The sequence below is a fragment of the Lynx canadensis genome, chromosome A2, assembly GCF_007474595.2.
Source record: "Lynx canadensis isolate LIC74 chromosome A2, mLynCan4.pri.v2, whole genome shotgun sequence".
NCBI classification, from domain to species: domain Eukaryota; kingdom Metazoa; phylum Chordata; class Mammalia; order Carnivora; family Felidae; genus Lynx; species Lynx canadensis.
In genome coordinates, this window is record NC_044304.2 from 98,819,650 (window position 1) to 98,844,907 (window position 25,258).

The following is a 25,258-nucleotide window of genomic DNA, read 5'->3' on the forward strand; positions in this document are numbered from 1 at the left end:
CTCCCCAAGTTCCCTTTCCAAGGAGCCTCCTCTGACCACTCCCCACCACGGGGACCACTCTCTCCATTCCTGTGGCATTTTTAAACCACATACCTGTAGGTCAACCTACATCCTTTCTTACCTGCTGCATGCCTGTAAATCTGGCCTCTTGTATACAAGCTGATCTCCTTGAAGACATGGTCCCAGCTTATACTTATTTTGCACATCCTACTCACTGCAAAGTTTCTGGGAGCTTTATTTAAACTGTAAGCACTCAGTGCATCTGTCCAAATTAACACGAAAGGAGCACCAGAAGTGTCAGGCAGGCAAAAAACGCATGTCAACATTTAGGTTAGAAGCAAAACTGAGCACACCTAGACTTCAACTTCCACACCCAGACAAAATGTTACCACCCACTTATCACCAGAACAGGCTGCATAATAAATGCCTCGGGCTAGGAGTGCCCTATACCAAGTCCCGTCCTACCGACCATCCCAGTGCACTGCCCAGGGGCCTGTGCTGCAGCCCACCCCCCCACCTGGCACTCTCACAGAACTTTGAGTGAAACCTTTGTTTCACACCTGCTGTTTCCTCTGCCCAGAACAGTCTTCCTCTGCCCCACAACCCTCCACTACCTCCTCCATCTGATAAGTACCTACTCATTGTCTAGCCCAGCTGAGACACCACAACCTCTCTGTAACTTCAATGACCCTTGCTAGCAAGATGTAATTAGCCCCACATCAGCTTCCTACTAATTAAGGCCATATAATGCTTATCAACCATGTTATGGCTTTTTTCTACACTCACACACAGTGAAATAGTAAACGGCAAGGGCCATGAATTATGCATCTTTATATCCCCAACGCTTAACACTGTACTTAACACACAGTAAGCAACTCCCCCCCAAAAAAGAAAGAAGAAAGTGGCATTGATTTGAATCGTTCTTAAGGATAAAACAAAATAAGTCAGAATTGGGCCCAGTGCAGTCCTCCAGGACCCCGCTTTCCTTATCTCTCCCAGATCCTCTGGCTCTCTCTGACCTCCGCAGTTGCCAACTCCCTGCTATTGGCACATCTGGTCCAGAGGTCTACTTCCCCCAAGCTACAGAAGCATCTTTTTTTTTTTTTTTTTAACATTCATTTATTATTGAGAGACAGAGAGACACAGAGCGTGAGCAGGGGAGGGGTAGAGAGAGGGGGAGACCTAGAATCTGAAGTAGGCTCCCGGCTCTGAGCTGTCAGCACGGAGCCCAACACGGGGCTCGAACCTACAAACTGCGAGATCATGACCTGAGCCAAAGTCAGTCGCTTAACCAACTGAGCCACCCAGGCGCCCCTACAGAAGCACCTTCTAACTAGTTTAATACACAGAAGGTAGGGTATTTGTTAGGAAGAAAAGTCAGGAAAACGTCACAGAGAGTCAGCAAAGTAGTTAGGTTTATAGAGTGCTTACTGCTGATCCATACATAACCAGAAAGACCAGCCACAGTGGAGACGTGCCTGGCACAGCCCCCACGAGCCCGATCCCTATTCTCCTCCCACCACAACACCATCTGTGCCAGATGGTAAACAAGAGATCCCCCGCATGCTGAGCCAAGGTGGATTTGTGTTGGTACTACACTGCCCAGGCCCTATGAGATCACCCGAACCTCTGCCAGATCCACAATCCCTTCCAGAAACTGCTGATCGCTGTTTTCTTCACAGACAGCCCCTGCCCCCCTTCCTGGCCCCATCGTCCCCTTGGACTCAAAGCCACACTCTCACTCAAAAGCTACGTTGTCTTAGCCACCCCAAGAGAAGACAGCACTTCCCTAGCTGGTCCCAAAGACTCCACCGCAGCCCTCAGACCCACATCCACAGAAATCTCACAGGTGACTCTCCAGAACTCTGCATGCAATTCCTACCCTCCTTTGGTCTCCCTGACCAATATTTGCCTCCACCATAGACCTGCCTGCTGTTGACATGGAGCAGCTGGAAAAGACACGTTGTTCCAAAGTAGGATCTTAAACTAACCTTGCCAGCTGCCATGTGGCCTCAAAAGGTAGACGCAGCTTTTACCTGGAGCCTTTCCACCAAATCGTGCCAAAAGACCAGTAGGTATCCATGATGCGCCCTATTAAGACACTCTGAGCTATCCCCATTTCCTGTCAGAAGGGTGCCCACAACTATTGCTAAACTGAAGTAATAGAGTTCAAAGAATGATTATGACTTTGCCAGGTCAAGTTAATGAGCTTTATCCATTTTTCTAGGCTCTCTGGCAGCCCGCTCAAGTGCTCTTCTCCTGCAAGAGGTCTTCCCGAATTATATCGTAAGAGTTTTATAATATAGACCTTAAATATACATACTAACAGTGTCTATGGTTCCCTCATACACACCTCATCCCAATTATGGTGGGCCCTGAATGCAGAGCAACAACTAGGCCAAGGTGAGAAACAAAGCATTTCTGTTTCCTGTCCTTTCATTCTCCAGAATCCTTTTCTACCTTAGACTCTCTACACAGTGTTGTCCTCTTGGGCTAAAACCAAATTTATAAACAACTCTACTTTCTTACACATAATCCAAACCTCCTCACAAATCTATCCCATTTCCTCCCCCAAAAACTGCTCATATTTTTAACCATTTCCTTTTGAAGCCTCTCTCTCTTTCGTGTTTGAATCATTTAATTTCAAGCATTTACTGAATCAGGGGCTGGGCACTTTCATCCAAGTTTTTTCACTGAATCTTTAAAAATTTTTGTAACTTGTTATGAAAATGCTCACACATGTACAATATAGAGAAAACAGGGTAAGAAACGTAATGATCCATCTACCAGTTTCAAAAACCATCACCACACCAACCATAGTTCACCAAAACTGGACGATTTAAAAGCAAATCTCAGACATCATAATCTCATCTGTAAATACTTCAGTGTGTATCTCTAAGAGAAAAAAACTCTTCGTAGCTCTCGCAATAAGAATACCATCATCCGGCCTAAAAATCAATCAGTAACAATTCCTTAACACCAGATAACCCTGTCAGTGTTCAAATTCTCTGATTTCTTGGTATTTTTTAATAGTAACACAATTTGATGAGGAAAGTGATGCTCACGGCATTGGTAACTTTCTGAGCCATATTATCTGGGACATGACAGACAGTCAAGTTTCTCATTTGAAGCCCTGGTCCTCTGTCTGTACAGCACAGCTGGTTTTCCATCATGTTTAGAAAAAGCTCACATAAAATAGACCTACCCTATGACCCAGCAATAGCACTGCTAGGAATTTACCCAAGGGATACAGGAGTACTGATGCATAGGGGCACTTGTACCCCAATGTTCATAGCAGCACTCTCAACAATAGCCAAATGATGGAAAGAGCCTAAATGTCCATCAACTGATGAATGGATAAAGAAATTGTGGTTTATATACACAATGGAATACTACGTGGCAATGAGAAAAAATGAAATATGGCCTTTTGTAGCAACGTGGATGGAACTGGAGAGTGTAATGCTAAGTGAAATAAGCCATACAGAGAAAGACAGATACCATATGGTTTCACTCTTATGTGGATCCTGAGAAACTCAACAGGAACCCATGGGGGAGGGGAAGGAAAAAAAAAAAAAAAAAGACGTTAGAGTGGGAGAGAGCCAAAGCATAAGAGACTGTTAAAAACTGAGAACAAACTGAGGGTTGATGGGGGGTGGGAGGGAGGGGAGGGTGGGTGATGGGTATTGAGGAGGGCACCTTTTGGGATGAGCACTGGGTGTTGTATGGAAACCAATTTGTCAATAAAGTTCATATATATAAAAAAATAAATAAATAAAATAAAACAAAAAAAATAAAAAAAAAAAGAAAAAGCTCACATATATGCTTTTAAAATGATCTTTATAAAAGTGTCCTTTTCTGAGTCCTTTAATTCCAGGTGAGTAACATTACATGTGGTTCACTGTTTGGGACCCGAGGTAGACTTTTAATTAGAGTATCATTCATTCACTGCCCAATGTCACAACCTAGGGGAAATGTAAGACACCAAGGAAATATGTGATATCTGTTGTGATCTAATATGTACTGTTACTCACACCGAGGGCTCCTCACCTGGCACTACAGTTGCAATTAAATGAGGGTAATGACAATGAGGATGACAACAATGGGTTTCTACAAAGAGAGGCAAGGGTAGTTGTCTCCGGATAGATGAAGGATCATGGGAATTTTACAAAGAGCTTTAAACATCTTAGGAGAAAAAGCATGATCATCAAACCGCACAGGTGAATCCTGGAAAGATAAATGAGTCGTGAGACTAAATGCCCCAGCAACTCCTTTCCAGTATCTGACACCATATGAGAGAAAAGGAATTAAAATGTAAACCATATTACCATCACAAACAATCACCTACTAGTTTCTGATGCATTTCAAAAAATACATATAATTGTAACAGATCTCTTTCCTAAGTCTTATGTAAAGATACCTTTGGGGATTTTTTCAAAAAATATAACAATGAAATAAAGAGCTGTTTGAAAATAATCTTTAAAAATTTGAGAACACAAATCAAATAAGAAACAAAATAGATTCTTTTATACTGACCTTCAAAAATATTGTTCTAAGCTCAGCTGGATCTGCTCTCTTGGTTAAAACCACCTATAAATAAACATAAAAATGTTTATATTATTAGAACAAAGCTGAGACATCAAGCTAGCAGACTGAAAGAAAATAAACCCCAGGTTAGAAATTAGTGGATTTCGTTTTTGTAGTTAGAGCACCAAATTTCCCCAGTGCATAAACTGCTCCCTGGATTTTAAATTGGACTCCTTATGTGGCTTCTAGAATGATAACAGGCTGTGCAAGAAACCAGTAAAGCTCTTAATATGTGGTCTAATGAATATCATTTTTTCCAAAAAATAAGTAGAAAAAAAGAAAAGCTGAAATAGATTTGGAATCACCTGGCATTTTTAAACTACACACCAAAGTGACCCATACCCTTTCATAGAGGAATATTAAATATCAAAGTACAACTTGTTTGTTAACTATGCAAGAGAACATAGTTCTTAAGGAAGTTAGTGAACAAGGCAAATCATATTAACAACCAAGGGAATTACTTCCCACAGTTCCGCCAGGAATACGCATGAACGCCTATCTGGGCATGCCATGTGAGCTCTCCTCCTTTCCCCGACTTTTAATTTCAGAAGTCAGAAGTCTCCAAAGGTATGACTATTATTCTCCACATTCTCAAAATACAAGGGGCTACGGTTACCTTTCAAGAACAAAATTTGACAGATTAGCTCAGAATAGGTGTTGCGCTTAATTCCCCAGCCCACAAAGTCCAAAAACATTAGTGGGGAAAAAGCAAGACAAACTTGAATATGGCTACCCCAGGCTAACACAAAAGAGTCCTTATGTGGAACCAAACAGTGGGCTTATTCAGTGTCCCATCACCCAATCCTGCTGGCAAAAACCGTCATGAGACTGAATTCTCACCAAGCACAGCGTCACCCCATGATACAGCCAAGGAGGGGTTCCTGGAACCACCCTAATACCGGAGCCATGGCACTATCCACAGGGAGATTTATGCAAATTGTTCTAAATCCTTTCTGTGTGTTTGCAAAGGCTCTTCTGAGATCTTTGGACAATGTGTTCTCTGTCTCTAAATATGTAACTGCCTGAGCTTCTTGGCCTGCCACTGTCAGGAATAATTTTATTAACTAATCACTGGAATGGGAGAGGTAGTTTTTCTGAAACAAGTTGATTGGTCACCTTGTTTCCCAGAGCAAGACTGATAACTCCTTTAATTTCAGCTGAGTACTTGCAACCACCAATGCTACTTTTATCCATAAGATTTGGTAATCTTTAAAATTCTGAATTAGTGTTCTTTGGTGTTCATTTAAGGAGGAGAAAACAGAATGCTAACCAACCTAAGAATAATGATAGTGCCAACCTAAAGGTTTCAGGAGAAGATTCCTTCCTTTCAGGTTTATATACTGAGAAAGGTAGAACAGGCCAAACACCACTGGAGAAGATGAGACAGCATAAAAACACCTCAACCCTCTTTTTTTTTTTTAATTTTTTTTTTAACATTTATTCATTTTTGAGACATAGAGAGAGGCAGAGCATGAGCGGGGAAGGGGCAGAGAGAGAGGGAGACACTGAATCTGAAGCAGGCTCCAGGCTCTGAGCTGTCAGCACAGAGCCCGATGCAGGGCTCAAATTCATGAACTGTGAGATCATGACAGACGCTCAACCGACTGAGCCACCCAGGCACCCCTCAACCCTCTGAACAGCAGAAAATACTCTCCAGTTCCACATTTCAAGACAGTCCATAAGTATTTTTTAGAAGGCATATGGTGACCCTAGGTACTTAGCTGAGTTTCCTTTTAAAAGCAAAGGTAAGTTTCCACAAAGTGAACCATTCTTGCTCCATTTGAATACCACATCCTTTAAAATCTAATTAATTCACTATGCCATGCACTTCATAAAGTCTTCCCTGGGCAGAGTGAACTTCCCCTGCCCTAAATTCCCATAGCATTCTTCCATGACTAACCCCCACATGCACATTCAGTGTTCCCCACCAGGACTACACCTCTCTGAGAGAAAGAAACAACGTTTTCACTCTGTAACTCTGCTAAGATCTAAGGCACAGGAGAACACCATCCATACGGGAAGAAAATAATGAAGATTAGAGCAGAGATAAATGAAATAGAGACTAAAAGGACAATAGAAAACATCAATGTCACTAATAGCTGTTTCTTTGTAAAGATAAACTGACAAACCTTTAGCTAAACTCACCAAGTAAAATGACAACTCAAACAAAATCAGAAACAAAAGAGAAGACATCAACAACTGACACCACAGAAATACAAAAGATCATAAAAGACCACTATGAACAATTATAGTAATAAATGGGACATCCTAGAAGAAATGAATAAATTCAAGAAACATATTACATAAACACATTACAAACCTACCAAGACTGAATCATGATAAAATAGAAAAATCTAAAGAGATCAATACTAGTTAGGAGATTGAACCAGTAATTTAAAACTTCCAAAAAAGAAAAGTCCAGGACCAGCTAGCTTCACTAGTGAATTCTACCAACCATTAAAAGACAAATTAATACCAATCTTTCTCCAACTCTTACAAAATACAGAAGAGGAAGCAACTCTTCCAAACTCATGGGCCCAGCATTACCCTGATACCAAAATCAAACAAGGATGCCACTAGAAAAGAAAATTACAGGCTAATATCCCTGATGAACACATATGCAAAAATCCTTGACAAATATTAACAAACGAAATTCAACAGTATATCAAAAAGACCACACACCATGATCAGGTAGAATCCCTTCAGCGATGTAAGGACAATTCAACATCCACAAATCAGCTGATATGATATACCACATTAACAGAATGAAGAATAAAAATCATATTTTCATCTCAATAGACAGAAAAAACACCTGACAAAGTTCAGAATTTATAATAAAAATATCTCAATAAAGTAGGTATAGAAGGAATGTATCTCAACATAATAAAAGCCATATATGACAAGCCCACAGCCAACATCATACTCAACAATGAAAAGCTGAATGCCTTTCCTCTGAGATCAGGAACAAGAGGAGAATGTCCACTCTTGCCACTTCTATTCAACATAGTTATTGAAAATCCTAGCCAGAGCAACTAGGCCAGAAAAAGAAATTAAAGGCATTCAAATTGTAAAGGAAGAACAAAACTGTCACTATTTGCAGATGACACGATATTATATACAGAAAACTCTAAAGTCCCCATCAAAAAACCATTAGCACTAAAAAACAAATTCAGTAAAGTTGCAGGATATAAAAATCAATACACAAAAATCTGCTGCATTTCTACACACTAATAACAAATTATTAGAAAAATAAAGAAAACAATTCCATTTACAATTGCATCAGAAGAATAAAATACCTAGGAACAAATTTAACTAAGGCGAGTAATGTTATATTAAAACCTACAAACCGTTAATGAAAAACCAGAGGGAACACAAATAAATGGAAAGATATTCTGGACCCATGGATTGGAAGAATCAATTGTTAAAATGTCCACATTATCCAAAGCAATGTACAGATTTATTACAATTCCAATTGAAATTCCAATGGCATTTTTCTTTTTTTTTCTTTTTTTTAATTTTTTTTTAATGTTTATTTATTTTTGAGACAGAGAGAGGCAGAGCATGAGCAGGGGAGGGGAGAGATAGAGACGGAGACACAGAATCCGAAGAAGGCTCCGGGCTCCGAGCTGTCAGCGCAGAGCCCGACGCGGGGCTCGAACTCAGGAGCCGTGAGATCGCAACCAGAGCTGAAGTCAGACGCCCAACCAACCGAGCCACCCAGGCGCCCCCCAATGGCATTTTTCAATCCTATCATTTGTATGCGACCACCAAGAACAAACACAAACACACACACACACACACACACCCCACAAAAAGCAAATAGTCAAAGCAATCTGGAGAAAAAAGAACAAAGCTGGAGGCATCATACTTCTTGATTTCAAACCATATCACAAAGCTATAGTGAGTAAAACAGTGTGGTACTGGCATAAAAATAGATGCATCAGTGAAACAAAATAGAGAGCCCAGAAACAAACCCAGCCATATATGATCAATTAATTTATAACAAAGCAGCCAAAAAGAGATAATGAAGAAAGCATAGTCTCTTCAATAAATGGTTTTGAGAAAACTAGAAAACTGCATGTAAAAGAATGAAACTGGACCATTATCTTACATCATGTACAAAAATTAACTCAAAATGGATTAAAGACTTAATGAACCTAAGACCTGAAACCATAAAATCCCCAGAAGGAAACACAGGTGGTAAACCCTTTGACACAGGTCTTGGCAATGAGTTTTGTTTTGTTTTGTTTTAATATGACACCAAAAGCAAAAGCAACAAAAGCAGAAATAAGTTGAGTGGGACTACATCAGACTAAAAAGCTTGTGCACAGCAAGGAAACCATCAACAGAATGAAAAAGCAACCTACTGAATGGGAGAGAGTACTTGCAAACACGTATTTGATAGAGGCTAATATCCAAAATATATAAAGAACTACAACTAAATAACATAAAAACAAACAATCCAATTAAAAAATGGGTAGAAGATTTTCCCAGAGACCTTTTTCCAAAGAAGACATATAGGTGGCCAACAGACACATGAAAAGATGCTCAACATCACTCACCATCAGGGAAATGCAAATCAAAACTACAATGAGATATTACCTTACACCTGTTAGGCTGGCTATTATCAAAAAGATAAGATATAACAAGTATTGGCAAGGATGTAGAGAAAAGGAAACCCCATATACTGCTGGTGAGAATGTAAACTGGTGCAGCCACTATGGAAAACAGTACAGAGTTCCTCAAAAAATTAAAAACAGAACTATTCCACTTTGGGGCATTTATCTGAAAAAAATGAAAACACTAACTTAAAAAGGTATTTGCACCCACAGGTTCATTGCACCATTATTTACAATAGCCAAGACACAAAAACAACCTAACTGTCCATCAATGGATGAAAGGATAAAGAAATTGTAAGACAGATATTAAAAAAATCCATATAGGGACCCAACAATTCTAAGTCATGTCATCTAATGTGCATAGAACATTTTATATTTTCAATATAAGACCATTACCTCACTGGATCCCCACAGCAAAATCTGAGACCTGGAGAGTGCATAATATTGGCCCCACTTTACAGAAGAAGAAACTAAGACTCAGAGAGAGTCAATTTTTTTCCCCAAAAGTCAGATTTGGCACTAATTCATACTTGCATTTCTAAGTGTTGTCTGAGCTGGGATCAGATCCCAAATCTTCCATCCCCTACTGTACTGGTCTTTCCACTGAGCCACATTGCAGGAAGCTTCTAACAGACCATAACTTATGTTAACCATTAACAAAATACATGCCTAGAAATAAAGAATCTCCCAGTTTCTCCTAATACCACCAATTTATAGTGTCCATCCAGTGATTAAGAATATGGCTTTAGTGTCAGGCCACCTATGATTGGGGATCAAGTGTGACCTCTAAAGTCACTAGCTGTGTGACCTTGAGCTACATCCCTGATCTCTTAGCCTCACTTTCTTCATCTGCAAAATGGAAGTCCTGGATGGTTGAAAGAGTGATAAGAGAAAATTACATAAAGTGCTTAGTACCAAAAAGGACACAGAGTTAAAGCACTAAACGTGTGGAATCTATTATTCATATTCTTACGGAAAGGTGTTTATATTCAACCATGCTTACTCTTTAAGTGATGGCTCATAACTTGAGAAGGAAAAAATTAAGGAAGGAGGGGAAAGGAACTCATGGATCTTCAAGAACACTCACCAAACCACTAAACATAGAGGTTTTCCTAACTCATCTCCTCTGCTAGCTTAGCCCCAACCAATGCTACTTCTTGAGACTAGATTCAAAGTTAGATACACCATGGAATTTCCCAGAGGCCCACTGAAATATGTATTAGGTCCTGCATACACTGTACTGAAGCACAAAGTAACTATGGCTCAATAGGTGATGGATTCCGAAAAAAATTTTACCAGCTTCCTGGGTCTCCTCACCTCTGCACTAATCCCATCTATTTCCCCAGTGTTGTGGGGCTATTCAGAATTCCCAGTTCTACTTCTACCTCCCATCTTATCTTCTTGTTTTGGTATCATGGGCAGTCAAGGAAGAACTTACACAGCTTTATTCAAGACCACAGGAAGTTAGAGCTAGAAGTACCAGTGTGCTGAAGGTGTACTGAGATGGAGCCTACCTGGTGGCAAAATCAATACCCAGAAAGTTCTAGGAGCTGGAAAAGGGGAACTCTAGAAATGTAGTCTCCCTTTTTAAGCCAACTCGAAACAGCTGCCCAGCATGCACACTCTGCATCACTTTAACAAGCCTGTTGAAGATTCATCAAACTTGAGATTGTTTTCAGAAGGCTGAATTTCATTGTTAGGTATTTTTTTTCTTATACTAACAGCAAGTAAATATTTACAGCTACTGTTCTTATAATCTAATTACCTGATTTTATCATCATTCTTCAGAATTTGCATTTGTAAGAACAGGTTTCACCATTAAACAAAAATTTTGTAGCAAGCATTTTAAATAAAGGAACTGGTTTTCAAACATAGTTAGGAAAATAACCAAGGAGGTAAAGGGTTCTTGGCAGATACTATGAAATATCACCATTTGCTACTTAAATCAATACAATAGAGAATTTTATATTGTAGCAGCTAACTTTCATAAATAGCCAAGCCTGGGGGGGTAGGGGGCGGGAAAAAGGAGGGGGTTAAAACTGAAAAAAACTATGCATTGTATATTTTTTCCACAAAATGGGAAAGGTTTACCTTTATTGAACTTTAGTACGGAAATTTCAGATCAATTCTATGAATCAACATTCCATGGGGCAAAGTTTGAGGACCACTGAATATGTAAAATTTTTGACAGGACACACATTAGATATAATAGCTTACACAGGCTGTCAATAACACTTGCAAAACAGATACATGAATTAGGTGCATCCTAGATATAAAAAAAAAAAAAAAATAACAATAACATAACTTCAAATGACTGGTTTTGAAAAGGCGGGAACAGGAAACATGGCAAGGAGGACCAGAAAGATACCTTACAGGACAAATAAATTCACTCTCATTTTAATATGAGTCCAAGCAGCCAAAAAAAGGAAAACACCAGGCAAGATTTTCCTACACGTAAGAATGTTTTTTTTTAAGTGGCTTTCTAATACTGAAATCAAGCCACAGTTGTAGGCTCATTAACAAATCGCAGTGGTACAGAATTGTGTGCCCCAAACAGTTTGCAAGGTCTGAGGTCAGCGGGGAAGAACATAAGAAAACCTACACAGAATAAGGGATACTAACTTGAAGAAGGAAATGTAAAGAAAAGAAAAGCTTTCCTCTTCCAGTGAAAAGCTCTAGAGATGTAAGATCGTGACCTCCTCAAATGTCCACATCCCCAACTCCAGCAAAGAACAGAAACTAAGCAGATGCTCCAAAAATGTTGACTAAGGAAGAAAGTCTTCCAGGCAAGTAGAAATCAAATCCAGTCAATGAAAATAGATACCTTCCTCTAGGCTGCTGGTGCTCAAAGTGTGGGCACCGGACCATCAGCCTCCAGTGGGACCATTTAGAAATGCAAATGATCACACCTTACCCCAGATCTACAAATCAGAAATTCTAAGGGTGGGGCCATCAATTCACAGTTTAACAAGTCCTCCTGATGATGACGCTGATTCTGTTAAAGCTTTAGGGGCGCCTGGGTGGCTCAGTCGGTTAAGCATCCCACTTCACCTCTGGTCATGATCTTGTGGTTTCTGAGTTTGAACCCCACATCGGGCTCTGTGCTGACAGCTCAGAGACTAGAGCCTGCTTCAGATTCTGTGTCCCCCTCTCTCTGCCCACCCTCCGCTCACACTCTGTGTGTATCTCTCTAAGATCAACAAACAATAAAAAAGAAATTAAAAAAAAAGAACCACAGCTTTAGCTAATGTCCAATTCAGTTTGGTTAGGACTGCGGTTCTCAGTCCCAGCTGTACATTCAAGTCTCCTGAGGGACTTCTGGGTTTTATCAATGTCCAGGCCTATCGAATTAGACTGCAGAGGCTAATCCAAGCAGAATCTCTAAAATGGGTACCTTGAAAGCTCCATCACGAGATGATAACGTGGGGCTCGGTTGAGAACTACCGAGCTAGGGCCCAAGATCTCAACTTCATCTTGCACAACCAGGCCTTCAGTCAGCCCTCCCAAACCTAAAAGGTCTGAAAGCCAAGGCAAGCACACGTTTACCCGGAAAATTCTACTGTCATGAAGTAATTATTTACCTTAGATATGAAATAAAAACCAGAAGAGGCAGCTCATCAAAAGTGAGCTAGTCCCTGTGTAAGCACGGGAGTGCATGTAGTGACAAGCAGCAAAAGGAGGTGGAGGGAGAAACGTTCCTTTCTGGTCTTTTGAATCTGAGGAAGTAAGCGTCGTGGGTGGACCTGAATCCCAAGGGAAAGCAGTACTAGGGTGTGGCCTAACAATTGAGAAACTGGGGCCAACTCTTCTTCCCCTCTATCTTCCTGAAGTGAATAACCACACATCTTCATGTACTGTACAGACTGGAAAGGTGAAAACTACATTTCCCAGACTCCCTTGCAGCTACGTGGCCTAAGTGCTGTCAATCAGGTGAAGCTGAAGGAGATTGGGAAGCAAAATTTTGGAAAGCAAAGATTTGGAAGTTGGGGGCCATGCTTCTGCTGTTTCTGCCAGCAACATCATGGCTACAAGTGTCTGATTTCCCTGTGGCAACCTCCTTCCTACCCATGTCAGTGGCAGGATGTTTCTGGACACTCCCCTTCTGGCAGGCCACTTCATGACTGCTCCCTTGGTGGCCTGCTCTGCTGTGCCTGGGAGGCACTCTTGAAAGCTCAACCTGAAGTCTGTTTCTTCACCTTCCCAACAAATTCTGTAAGCCATTTAATACCCTGTAATAAATCTCCCTCTGCTTAAACCAGCTAGAGTGGATTCTGCTGTTCTCTGTAAGTGAACCTTGACTGATACAATCAGTAATTGCAAAGAAAGTTTGGAATTCCCCAAAACCACAGTTACCATTAACTTGAAAAGAAGAAAGAATGAGGTGTCTCATCAAAGGTAAGAAAAGTAATTTTTCATTGAATTCACTAAGTCCCTCATTCCTCACCCTACAGTTTCCCTAAGTTCTAATAAAGGTAGAGCAGTGATTACGAAAAAGTTACTGAAATATAAACAAGTATACAGGCAAGATGCCTTGTTAAGCATGCTTCAAACCACAACCTTTCTGTGTCATCAACCCTCAAAAGTTCATATCACTCAACAGAAGACTTATAAGGCAGCAGATACCACAAATGTTAACCCGCCAGGTAATTACACAAACGGGTCATTTCAGGGGTGCTGTAGATGTTTATCAGAAGGATTCAGTAGCCTGTGAAGTGTGTTGGATTTAACTCTGCACTGTTGTAGACAAATATTAAACAACGATAAAGCCATCATCATTACAATTCTGTATTAAGAAACAGAGTACAACTGTTAAGAAATGAATGGTGGTATTTTAGCTGTGTGCTGTTACGCTAAAATTACTTTCAACACACTAATTTTAGATTTTATTATTATTGTTATTCAGCTAAAGTTAGCATTCCAGTAAATGTTCCCAAGAGTCAAAAATTTGACTATGAGTCTTTTCTAAAATAGATCTATTTCTGTTTATATTTTCAACTCTTTCTGGAGACAGAGGTGTTTGCTCACCGTGACATAATCAAACATCACCAGGTTCAGGGTAAAGATTTGGGTTCCAGTGTATTGCTAACCTGGTGACCCTGGACAAGTCAGTTAACGTCTCCAGGTTAGTTTCCTCATCTATAAAATGGGTGAAGTGACAAATCTACTTACCGATTTCAGAAAGTTACCTAAAGGACCAATTAGAACCCAAGCCAAGAACCAGTGTCAGTGTAGGAAAAACCTGTCACTGTAAATGACAAACCACTGGAGGCTCAGTGTGGACAAGACAGAGATTTAAAAACTGTAAAGGGACTCAGCCATAGGGGGTTCTCCATATTTGTGTCCTGAAACTCCATATTTACCTCCTGAAACTCAACCTGTTTCTGACAGTGAATAAAGGAGAAAACTCATTTTGCACTTCTAGGAGGAGAAGAGAAAACGGAACCATTCTGAAAGGCATCCAAGCATTCTGTTCTTTATAACAAAATCTATACTCGGGAGAAATTATTTACTAAGAGCCTAACCTGCTGGGGTATTATCAGAGCCTAGCTTACCGTTGGGAAGGTAAATACCCTATTCCAGGCTCCTCTAGCCATTCTCTCCCACCTAAGAGGAGAGAAAAAAACATAAAACAAAACTGAGAAACACTTGTGAAGTACACTAGCCAGAACCACAGGCTCTCTAATAGGCAGAGACCTAATAACAGGCCTACAGAACACTTCCTCTGCCTTTACCGCTGCTGCCCTTCCCCCCATGCCACTACCAAAGGCCTATTTGCAGCACTTCCTTTTATCCAGTACATCACGTCTGACTATCAAGAAAAAGTTACAAGCATAGCAAATGGCAAAAAAACAAAACAAAACAAAACAAAACAAAACAAAACAAAACAAAACAAAACAATCTGAGGAAACAATTTGAGGAAACAGAGCATCAAAACCAGCATCAAATATGGCAAGAATGTTGAAATTATCAAAATAGGAATATAAAACAACTATGATTAATATGCTAAAGGCTCTAATGGGTAAAGTAAACAGCATGCAAGGACAAGTCAGCAATGTAAGCAGAAAAGTGGAAATGCTAAGGAAGAGCCAAAAGAAATGCCAGAGATCAAAAACACTGTAAGCGTAATAAAGAATGCTTTCGATGGACTTATTAGTAGATTGGACAGGACTGAAGGGAGAATCTCTGAGTTTGAGGACATCTCAATAGAAATCTCCAAAACTGAAAGCAAAGAGAAAAAGGAACTGGGCGGGGGGGGGACGGAGTGGACTCCAGAACAACTACAGAAAGTATAATATACATATAACAGGAAAACCAGAAGGAGAAGAAAGAAAGAACAGAAGGAATTACTTGAAATAATAATGACTGAGAACTTCCTCCAAACCAATGTCAGACACAAAACCACAAACCATGAAGACAGAAAACACCAAGCAAGATAATCAAAATTACTTTAAAACATCAATGGTCTAAAAGCACCAATTAAAAGACAGAGCTTGTAAGATGTATCAAAAAATAAGACCCAATTATTTGCTATCTACAAAAAACACACTGTAAATATAAAAACTTACAGATTAAAAGTAAAAGAATGGAGAAAGATATGCCACAAACATATTAATCAAAAGACAGCAGAAGTAACTATATTAACTTCTGCCAGAGCCCATTTTGAAGCAAGATAGTTACAAGAAAGACAAAAGGGTCAATTTTCCAACAAGATTATTACCAATCTTTAATGGAATACAATAGATAGCCTAGGAATAGATCTACGTAAACACAGGCAACTGATCTGACAACAGAGCAAAGACAGCCTCTTCAACAAATGGTGCTGAACATCTAAACATCCATATGCAAAAAAAAAAAAAAAAAAAAAGACTCTAGATACAGACCTTACACCTTTCACAAAAACTAACTTCGAATGGATTACAGACCTAAATGTAAAACTCCTAGAAGATAACACAGGAGCAAACTTGGATGGCCTTGGGCTCGCTCAGGTGTTTGTAGATGCAACAACAAAGGCATGGCCCATGAAAGAAAGAATTGAGTAGCTGGACTTCATCACAATAGAAATGTCCGCTCTGCAAAAGACAGTCAAGAAACTGAGAAGATAAACAAAAGACTGTGATAAAATATTTGCAATAGAACAGCCAATTAAGGACCTCTATCCAAAATACACAAAGAACTCTTAAAATTCAACAGTAAGAAAAAAAAAGAACCCAAAGAAAAAATGGGCCAAAGACCTTAACAAAAACCATCAAGAAAGATGTACAGATAGCACGTAAACATATAAAAAGATGTTCCACATTATCTGCCATCAGGGAAATACAAATTAAAACACCAAGATGTTAGAATGGACAAAATGCAGAACATGGACAACACCAAATGCTGGTGAGGATGTGCAGCCAAAGGAACTCTCATCGATTACAGACAGGAATGCAAAATGGTACAGCATTTGGAAGACAGATCGGCAGTTTCTTAAAAAATTGAAATATTCTTACCATACGACCCAGGAATCGAAAACTTACACATGAATGTTTAATAATTACAGCAGTCCCATTTCTAATTACTGAAAACTGAAAGCAACCAAGGTATACTTCGTGAATGGATAAACTGTGGCACATCCAGATATTGGAATATTATTCGGCACTAAAAAAAATGAGCTATTAGGCCATGAAAAGACACGAAAGGGAACTTAAATGCATATTACTGAGTGAAAGAAGCCAATCTGATTAGGCTACATACTGTACGACTTCAGCTATAAGATATTCTAAAAAAGGCAAAAAGTATGACAATAGTAACAAGATGAGTGGTTGCTAGAGGTTAGGGAGTAGGGAAGGAGAACAGTTAGAGCACAGAGGATTTTTAGAGCAGTGAAAATACTGTGTATGATACTACTATGATGGATACGTATCATTACACAATTTGTCCAAACCCATAGAACGTATACCGCCAAGAGTCAACCCTAATGTAAACCAGGGACTTTAATGATAATGATGTGTCAATGCAGGTTCATCAACTGTAATGCACGTACCACTCTGAAGAAAGCTAATGGGGAAGACTATGCATGTGTAGGCACAGGTGGTATATAAGAATTCTCTGAACCTTCCTTTTAACTTTGCTGTGAACCTAAAACTATTCAAAAATACTAAGTCTTAAAAAAAAAAAAAAATCATGAGTGGCCAGGACAATGAAGATGAGCCTAAGTAGGCTGAGTCACTAGGCACCCACCTCTATAATCTCCCTTTCTTTTCAAAGAACCTTTGAAGCAGGTGGGAATTTCTTCTTTTATAGCTGAGAAAAATGCAGGTCAAACAGGTTGATCTACCCTAAGCCCCATGCCTTTTCCACAGGGCCACAACCCAGGCAGTCAGGTTGCCTTAAACCAGAGTTTCTCAACCTTGGCCCTATTGACAGTTTGGGTCAGATCATTCTTTGTTATAGGGGGCTATCAGATGCACTGTAGGATGTTTAGCAAAATCCCTTGCCATGACTCTTTAGATGCCAGTAGCAACCTCCTCCCCCTCCTCCCCCCTGCCACCGGGGATGTGACAACCAAAAATGTGTCCAGACCTTGCCAAATATGCACTGGGGGCAAAACTACCCCACCCTGAGTTGAGACCATTGCCTTAGATGGTGCTGTTCATTCATGCAATGCAATCGCCTCTGGGAAGCATACCATGTACCAGGCCCAGCGCCAGGCACTGAGGAGACAATGCCAAATAAACCAGAGACCCTGCCCCACGAGGGAAATGAGTGCTTACCAATGAGTGCTTGGTACAATGTGGGTGGAGATACGTGCTATCACAAATTAGAGTGGTGACAGAACTAAGATCATCATTCTGCTGGAGTTGGGGGTTGCAGAGGTAAAAAAGTCTTTGGAGCTGGATTGTTCATTATTGATTATAGTAATGAACACTTATCAGCTAACTGTTATTGAGTCCTTAACTCTATGCTAGGCATGATGCTAGAAGGCTTCACATCTGACCTCATTTAAACATCACTAAAACTATTTAAGGTGAAGAGTCATTAACATCACCATTTTTCACATAAGGAAATTGAGGATATAAGACTCTTACTCTTAAGTGAGTAGTAGTAAATCACAGAGTCAAAAATGACCCAAGAGCCCAGGTTGTTTTGACACTAATTTTAATACCGGGAGGATGTGCCAAGAATTTGGCAAGCCAGGATGGGGACCTGAAGCTATCCTTATGAAGGGTACTTCTGGACAACACTGTAGGTGAAAGTAATTCAAATTAAAGTCTTTTAAGGGGCATCTGGCTGGCTCAGTGGGTTAAGCATCTGACTTTGGCTCAGGTCATGATCTCACGGTTCCTGAGTTCAAGTTCCGCCTTGGGTAAACATGAGTTCTGTTTCTCTCTCTTTTCCTCTCCCTCTCTCTGCCCCTCATGGGATTCTTTCTCTCTCTCTGTCTCTCTCTCTCTCTTCCTGCCCCTCACTCACTTGTGCCTTCTCTCTCAAAAAAAAGTATTTTTAATTTGGCATTATGATACATAAGTGTCCATGGTTCAGTAGAAGGCAGACCTGCCTAATGTAGAATATTATTCTCCAGTATTACAGGTTGAACTCAGTCTTAATTTTTTTAAAGCATCAAGGTTACAGTATAATTAGGAACCAGCTGCAATTGTAATTACAGCTCCCAATATAATTTGTTACATATTAGCAAGTGTCAAATTACTACTGCTCCTTAAATGAATAAAAACTGATTGTGCTGTTCTGAAGACTGGGATGTATGTTCTTGATGGGGAACAAAGGAATATAAAAAGTATATGACATATTTATAAAGTGCTGAAAGGTTCTACTTAGGAGATCACAAGTTGCTGGAGCCCAGATAATGCCAGAGAAAGTTAAAATGGCTTCTGCAAGAGAATAGCGAACTTAATAAATGCAGAGGAAGGGAAAGCAGCAAATCAAAAGGACAATAGAAAAGTTGCTTCCACTAAATAATACCTTACCTGTTCAAAATTCCTCTGTGCATCAACATCATAGAACTGAAGAAATATCAAGAACCCAGCAGGAAGCCAAAAGAAAAAGAAATAGGAGCCCTCTGCACAGCCAGGATTCGCATCCTCAAGACTGCACAAAATTTCACTCACATGAGCCCTCCTCTACTCTCTCCCACAGTCCGCTGACTTGCAATGTTACTCTGAGCAACTTCTCTGATTCCAAACCCACAGCTCACGCTTCTGTAAAGCTTACTATGTCCCAGGCCTGGCTCTGAGCTTCACAAACATGAGCACATTGACCCAGTAAAGAAATACAACTATGCCCCTTTTCATAAATGAGGAAAACGAGGTACAAATAGAGTAACTTGCCCAGAGTCATACTTTGAACACAGAGTCCAGGATTTCAACCATTATGTTATACTGGCTTTCAGAAGAAAAAAGAGAGAAGACAAGATCGAAAGAGCAAGAGAACCTAGACATTAAGAAATATTAAGACACACCAACCAATTGCAATGCCTGGGCCTTATTTAGGTAACAATAAAAAAAACTATTTAAGAAATTATTAAGAAAGGGGGAAATGTATAAAACATGTACAGAACAGATATTTGATCATATTGAAGAATCACCGAATTTTTTTAGGTATGATAGCATTTTGGTTGTTCATTTAAAAAATCTGTTTTAGAGATAAACACTGATATTTACATATACGATATGTTGGGGATTTGCTTTGAAAACACCAGGGGGATGGATGGAAGAGAGACAGTGATATAAATGCAACAGTATTGGCCATAAGCTGATAATTCCTGAAACTGACTAGATAGGAACATGGGGGGTTCATTATATTCTTCTATATTTTTTTTGCACATTCTGGAAAATTTAAAAATGCTGCAGTTCTTTCAAGACCTAAGTCAAATGCCAATTCTTCTGGGAAGATTTTCCAGATTGTCCAACCAGATTTCCCTCACAGAATGCTATCTGCCCCTATTTTATGGGCTTTGCAAATGGACATTTAAATTCTCACCCTATCACTAACCAGCAATGTGACTTCCTGTGTTATCCGTGAGTGTGGAGGAGACAGGGGAAGGAAGGACTGAATGAAAGTGGTGGATGCTGGGGGAGAATCTAATAGTGCCTTGCTTCCCAGTTACTGACACCGTTTCCATGTTCCCAGCGGCAGAGCTGACTGAGTCATCGGAAGGCAGCTGAGCCCCAAGGGAGGCTCTCTTGGCTTTCTGAACTGATGGTATTTTCCCTTTAGAACCTAAGCCAGCAGAAGGTCTGGCCTGGGCTGGCAGCATGTCATGCCAGCTGGTGATGTGGCACTAGTGAAAGTTCGTGACCCCCTGGGGTTGAACAACAACAACAAAAATTAAACTGGTTCCCCACCTTTCATCTTGTATCAAAATAACGGCAGATAATTAGTAAATAATCTTCCAAAAGAGAGAAAGAGTACTAGAAAAACACAAGTGGTTTCTTATATGAAGTGGGGAAGCTGTATTTAAACATGACTGACAGCCCAGAATCCATAAACAAAAAGATTAATAAATATGTAACATAAAAAAGAAATCAAAAGTGAGTATGAACCAGTTAAACATCAAACAACTACAAAAAAAATGTGCAACAGATAGGACAAAGGGCCAAGGTTCTTAATTTAAAAGTGCTCTGAGAACAAATCAATGTGAAAAGACAAATAGTCCAACAGAAAACTGGACAAAGGTCAAGACCAGGCTCTTCTCGACCTGCTGATGGACACCAAAATAGGGCTAACAAATCTTCAAGAACCACCAAAAAAGAGAACCAGGGGTTGAGCTTTTTTTTTTTTACCTCTGGAACAGAGACGGTGGGCAATGGAAAGAAGAGGAATCCGCAAACTCAGAGTCAACATCAACCTGCAATAAAATAAGTGTGTGAACGCTCACAAGAAACCAAATTAGGACACAGACACAATGGGAAGACCATGTGAAGACACAGGGTCAAAAAGGTCACCTAGGAGCCAAAGAGCTAATTCTAAATCTTCTCTCACCTTGCCAACTCTGCCAACACCTTGATCTTGGACTTCTGGCCTCCAAATCTGTGAGAAAATAAATTTCTGTTGTCTAAGCCACTCTGTCTGTGGTACTTTGTTATGGCAGCCCTAGTAAACTAATACAGAATCGCTTAATATATTTTCCTTATTCGAGTTACGCCAACCGGGCATTCTTTCATTTACTTATTTTACTGTTTTGCTTATTTATTTTGGATCCAAGCCCAAGCCCTGCATTTGGCTGTCACATCTCTTTGGAGGTCTTCTTTAATCTAGCCTTTTCATTCATAACACCGACATTTTTGAAGTCAGACCAGAGGTTTTACAGAAAGTCCTACTTTCTGAATTTGTCTGTTTCTCCATGATTAGATTCAGATTCAACATTGTTAGCAAGAAGTCTCCAAAAGTTATGCATATGCTGGGTACTTCCTACTACATCACATCAGTGATGATAGCTTGTCCCATTTCCTGATGATGTTAAATTGGATCACAGATTGCGGCAGAGTCCTTCATTGTAAAGGTACCTTCTTCCTCCTTTGTAATTAGTAAGTAATTTACAAGGAGATACTTTGAGACCATAGGAATTCCAACTGTCTTTCACTGAATGGTTTTGGCATCCACTGGAGACCCTTGTGCGAATCCATTATTACCTGCAGGTTGCAAAATGATTTTTTTTTTCTTTTTCTAATTCAATCAAGCCTTCTACCTTTATTGGTTGGCAATTCTTCGCTAACTAAGAACTTTACCTCCTACCCTCTACCTCAGTTTCACTTTTTGGAGCATGAATACTATTCACTCATAGAATGATGGTATTGGTTTTGTTTTGTTTTGTTTAATTCAATGTATTACAATCCATTTATAACTGATTTGTTTTTATCATGGTAAAATATACACAAAACTTAACACTTTAACCATTTTTAAGTGTACAATTCAGTGCCATTTCATGTATTCACAATGTTGGACAACCATCAGCAATAATCTTTTCACCATTCCAAACTCTACAGCCATTAACATCCAAATGATTTTAATAGCCATTATTTTTTGTAATAACTGTGATACACACTCACTGTAATATATATACATATATACATGCATGTGTGTGTTTCAAGAATGAAAATCATAATACATGAGAATGACTGTTAATATTAAAATTTAGCCAACTAAAATAAGCCATTCTGGGGCACCTGGGTAGCTCAGTCAGTTAAATGTCTGACTTAGGCTCAGGTGATGATCTCATGGTTCATCAGTTTGAGCCCTGCATCAAGTTCTGCACTGACAGTGTGGAGCCTGCCTGGGATATTTCTCTCTCTCTCACTCTTGCTCTCAAAATAAATAAATAAACCTTAAAAATAAAATAAGCTATTATGCAAACAGTTGTTGGCATAGAAAAGCAACATCCAAGCCCCACTGATCAAACATAACAACACAGGAAACAACGAAGAATTATGTGCCCCCTGATGCTGTACCCAGTACCAAGTACCCCATGACCTGAGAGAGGCACCCAGCACCCCTTAGGAGGTACTCTAGCCAAAACAAAAAATAAAAATAAATAAAACCCTAAACTTGATCAAGCCTCCATATCTATCACTTGTCTGAAAACACTGGGGACAGAGGAAAACCAGGGGGAAGCAATCAACAAAATCCAAATTGTAGGAAACTATAGGAAAGATGACCCTATTCCCTCAACAAATAAACCTCAAGGAAACAGAGTAAGAGAGGTAGGAGAACATATAGATTAACAAGATTTAAAAGGTGTATCAGTCAAATGCCATGTGTGGCTTGTGTCTGAATCTTGATTAGAACAAACCAGCCATAATAACTATAAACCTAGGACATGGATTTTAACATCCTGACAGGTGCTTCAATGAATGGCGAAATAAAACTAAGACCCCTTTTCCTAAGAACTAAAGAGAACTGAAAAAAACCCAGCCGACCAACATAGAGAAATGACAAGAAACATATCTGTCTCTGACTGAGCTCTAAGTTAAACAACAAACAAACAAACAAACAAACAAACAAACAAACAGACTCCCTTTTTCCCTGCTACACTGTTGCCATAGCTTTCTGGCCAGCAATGCAAACAAGGGTCCCATTCATAAACCACTGTGAAGGATATCCGAAGGGAATGAGTGTGCAGTAATACTGGAAAAACTAGACAACAGCCAAGATCAAAGAGGCATTGGCTGGCTACAGAGATTAAATTTTATTCTGTAGGCAACATGAAACTACACTGTGTGACAAGGTAAATTAAAGAAGGCAATGTCACACAGTGGTTACGTACGTGGACTCTGGACCCAGGCTGCTTGTCTTCAAATCTGCCAATTCTAAACTCTGTGCCCTTGGACAAATCATTTAACCTCTCTGTCCTCAAGAGACTTAAATATTAAATACTCTGTTCAGATGCAGTTGCCCATCTTTATAATGGAGATAAGAACAGCACTTATATGTCATAAAACTGTTGAGAAGACTAGATTCCTTCATATACACAGAGTGCCTAGAACAGTGCCTGACTTTGTAAGTATTAAATAAATGGAACCTGCTGTTGTTACTGTTATTTGCATAACCTTTCTGAACCTTAAGCTGCCCTGTCAAATGAGGCTACAGTACCTTCCCGGCTACCCTGTTGATAATAAAGATAAAATAGTGAAGCTTGGGTGTTCATATCATCTGGTTATTTTAATCCCATTAGACTGTGAGTTCTTGAAAACAAGTCTGATAGTTGACTCATTTTAGAAGCCCAGTACAGTATGAGCTGACAGATAGTTGGTATCAATCGCACACACGAATACATCTTTTAAAAACTGTTAGGTGCTGTCCATGTGAACACAGTACTGCTATTAGCATGGGAACAAGAGCCAATCTTAGAAGCTGCCTTTGACGGTGCTGGGTAGCATGGAGACGGAAGGAAAGGAACAGACCAAAGGCAAGACTAGCTTGGAAGCTATAGAAACGCTGTGGCTAAAAGGTAATGAAGACCTGGGCATAAATGGAAGAGACAGGACACTAGAAGGGCAGCAGAAGGGTTTCACAGACCCATCTCTTTGTCCACATCCAAATTACTGCTGATGGTCTCTCCTGGCTGACCACATCAGGTACTCAATTGAACTAATCGGACATTTTAATCAGCAGGAAAGTTAATTTACAGACTGAAAGACAGGAATGACCAAGAAGATGAATTCAATTCTAGGTAAGCAGAGTTTGAATTATCTCTGAGGCAGAAAAGTTGAGATTTCCAACAAACAGCTGAAAACACAAGGCTGCTGCTTGAGAGAGCTGCCCAGACTGAGTTACACAGAGCCATCACCCTCCAGGGGGAAGACAGTCTCAGGACACCAACATTTCGGGGGGAAAAGAAGGATGAAAGGAAGCCCACAAAGGAGAATAAAGCAATAATATGAGTTAAGAGGCCACCCATGAGAGGGGACATTATGAAAGCTGACAGAAGGTGCTATAGGAAGAGGGGGTGGGACATGGGGGGGGGGGTCCCACCAGGCCAGTAATAAAGAAGATAGGGCAACAGTTTCAGAACTAAGGTCACTGGTGACCTTTAGGAGAGAATATCGAAAAAGAGAATACGTGTAAGTTCATATTCGGGAACTTTAAGTATGTGTGGGTAGTCAAGAAATGGAGAAAAGTACAACCCTTGTATAATAATCATACATTTCCTTAAATAATAATTCAGACATGTGTTCCAAAAATAATACCCTGACCCCAATGTGGAATCAAAATGAATCCCTAAAAACCCTAAAATTTATACTGAATTTTATCACTATGTATTTAATTCTGCAAAAAGTTGGACTAACTTCCAACCAATTCAAAAGGTGCTGCACCCTTGGTTTAGAAAGGTAGCTACATTTAATTACACAGTAATGAGAGCTCCAGACCAATATTCCTTAAACTTCAATATGCATGCAGTCCCGTGAGGATCTAGTTGAAAGGCAGATTCTAATGCAACAGAATCTTTGGCCTGGCATAAGTCCAAAAATGCTGGAATTCTTTTTTAAATCATTAAATTTTGTTTAAATCCAAGTTAGTTAACATATAATGTAATAATGATTTCAGGAGTAGAATTTAGT

The 25,258-nt window shown here is 39.7% G+C and overlaps 1 protein-coding gene across 7 annotated transcripts in view; it reads right to left on the reverse strand.

The window, feature by feature from the left end:
* The window catches only part of SLC25A13 (solute carrier family 25 member 13), a 186,499-nt gene that overhangs the window by 151,630 nt on the left and 9,611 nt on the right, over positions 1 to 25,258 (reverse strand). For 3 of the 7 annotated variants that reach the window (XM_030307995.1, XM_030307997.1, XM_032592409.1), the window contains exons 2-3: positions 20,984 to 21,048; positions 4,534 to 4,587 (exon numbers count right to left, since the gene is read on the reverse strand). Coding sequence is in view for 3 of the 7 variants with exons in the window: in XM_030307994.1 (XP_030163854.1) it covers positions 122 to 178 (57 nt within the window). In the remaining 4 variants the exon portion in view is untranslated. Of the gene's footprint in view, positions 1 to 121; positions 393 to 4,533; positions 4,588 to 20,983; positions 21,049 to 25,258 lie in introns of those variants that run through there. The other 4 variants (XM_030307993.2, XM_030307992.1, XM_032592410.1 and 1 more) reach the window with 2 other exon arrangements.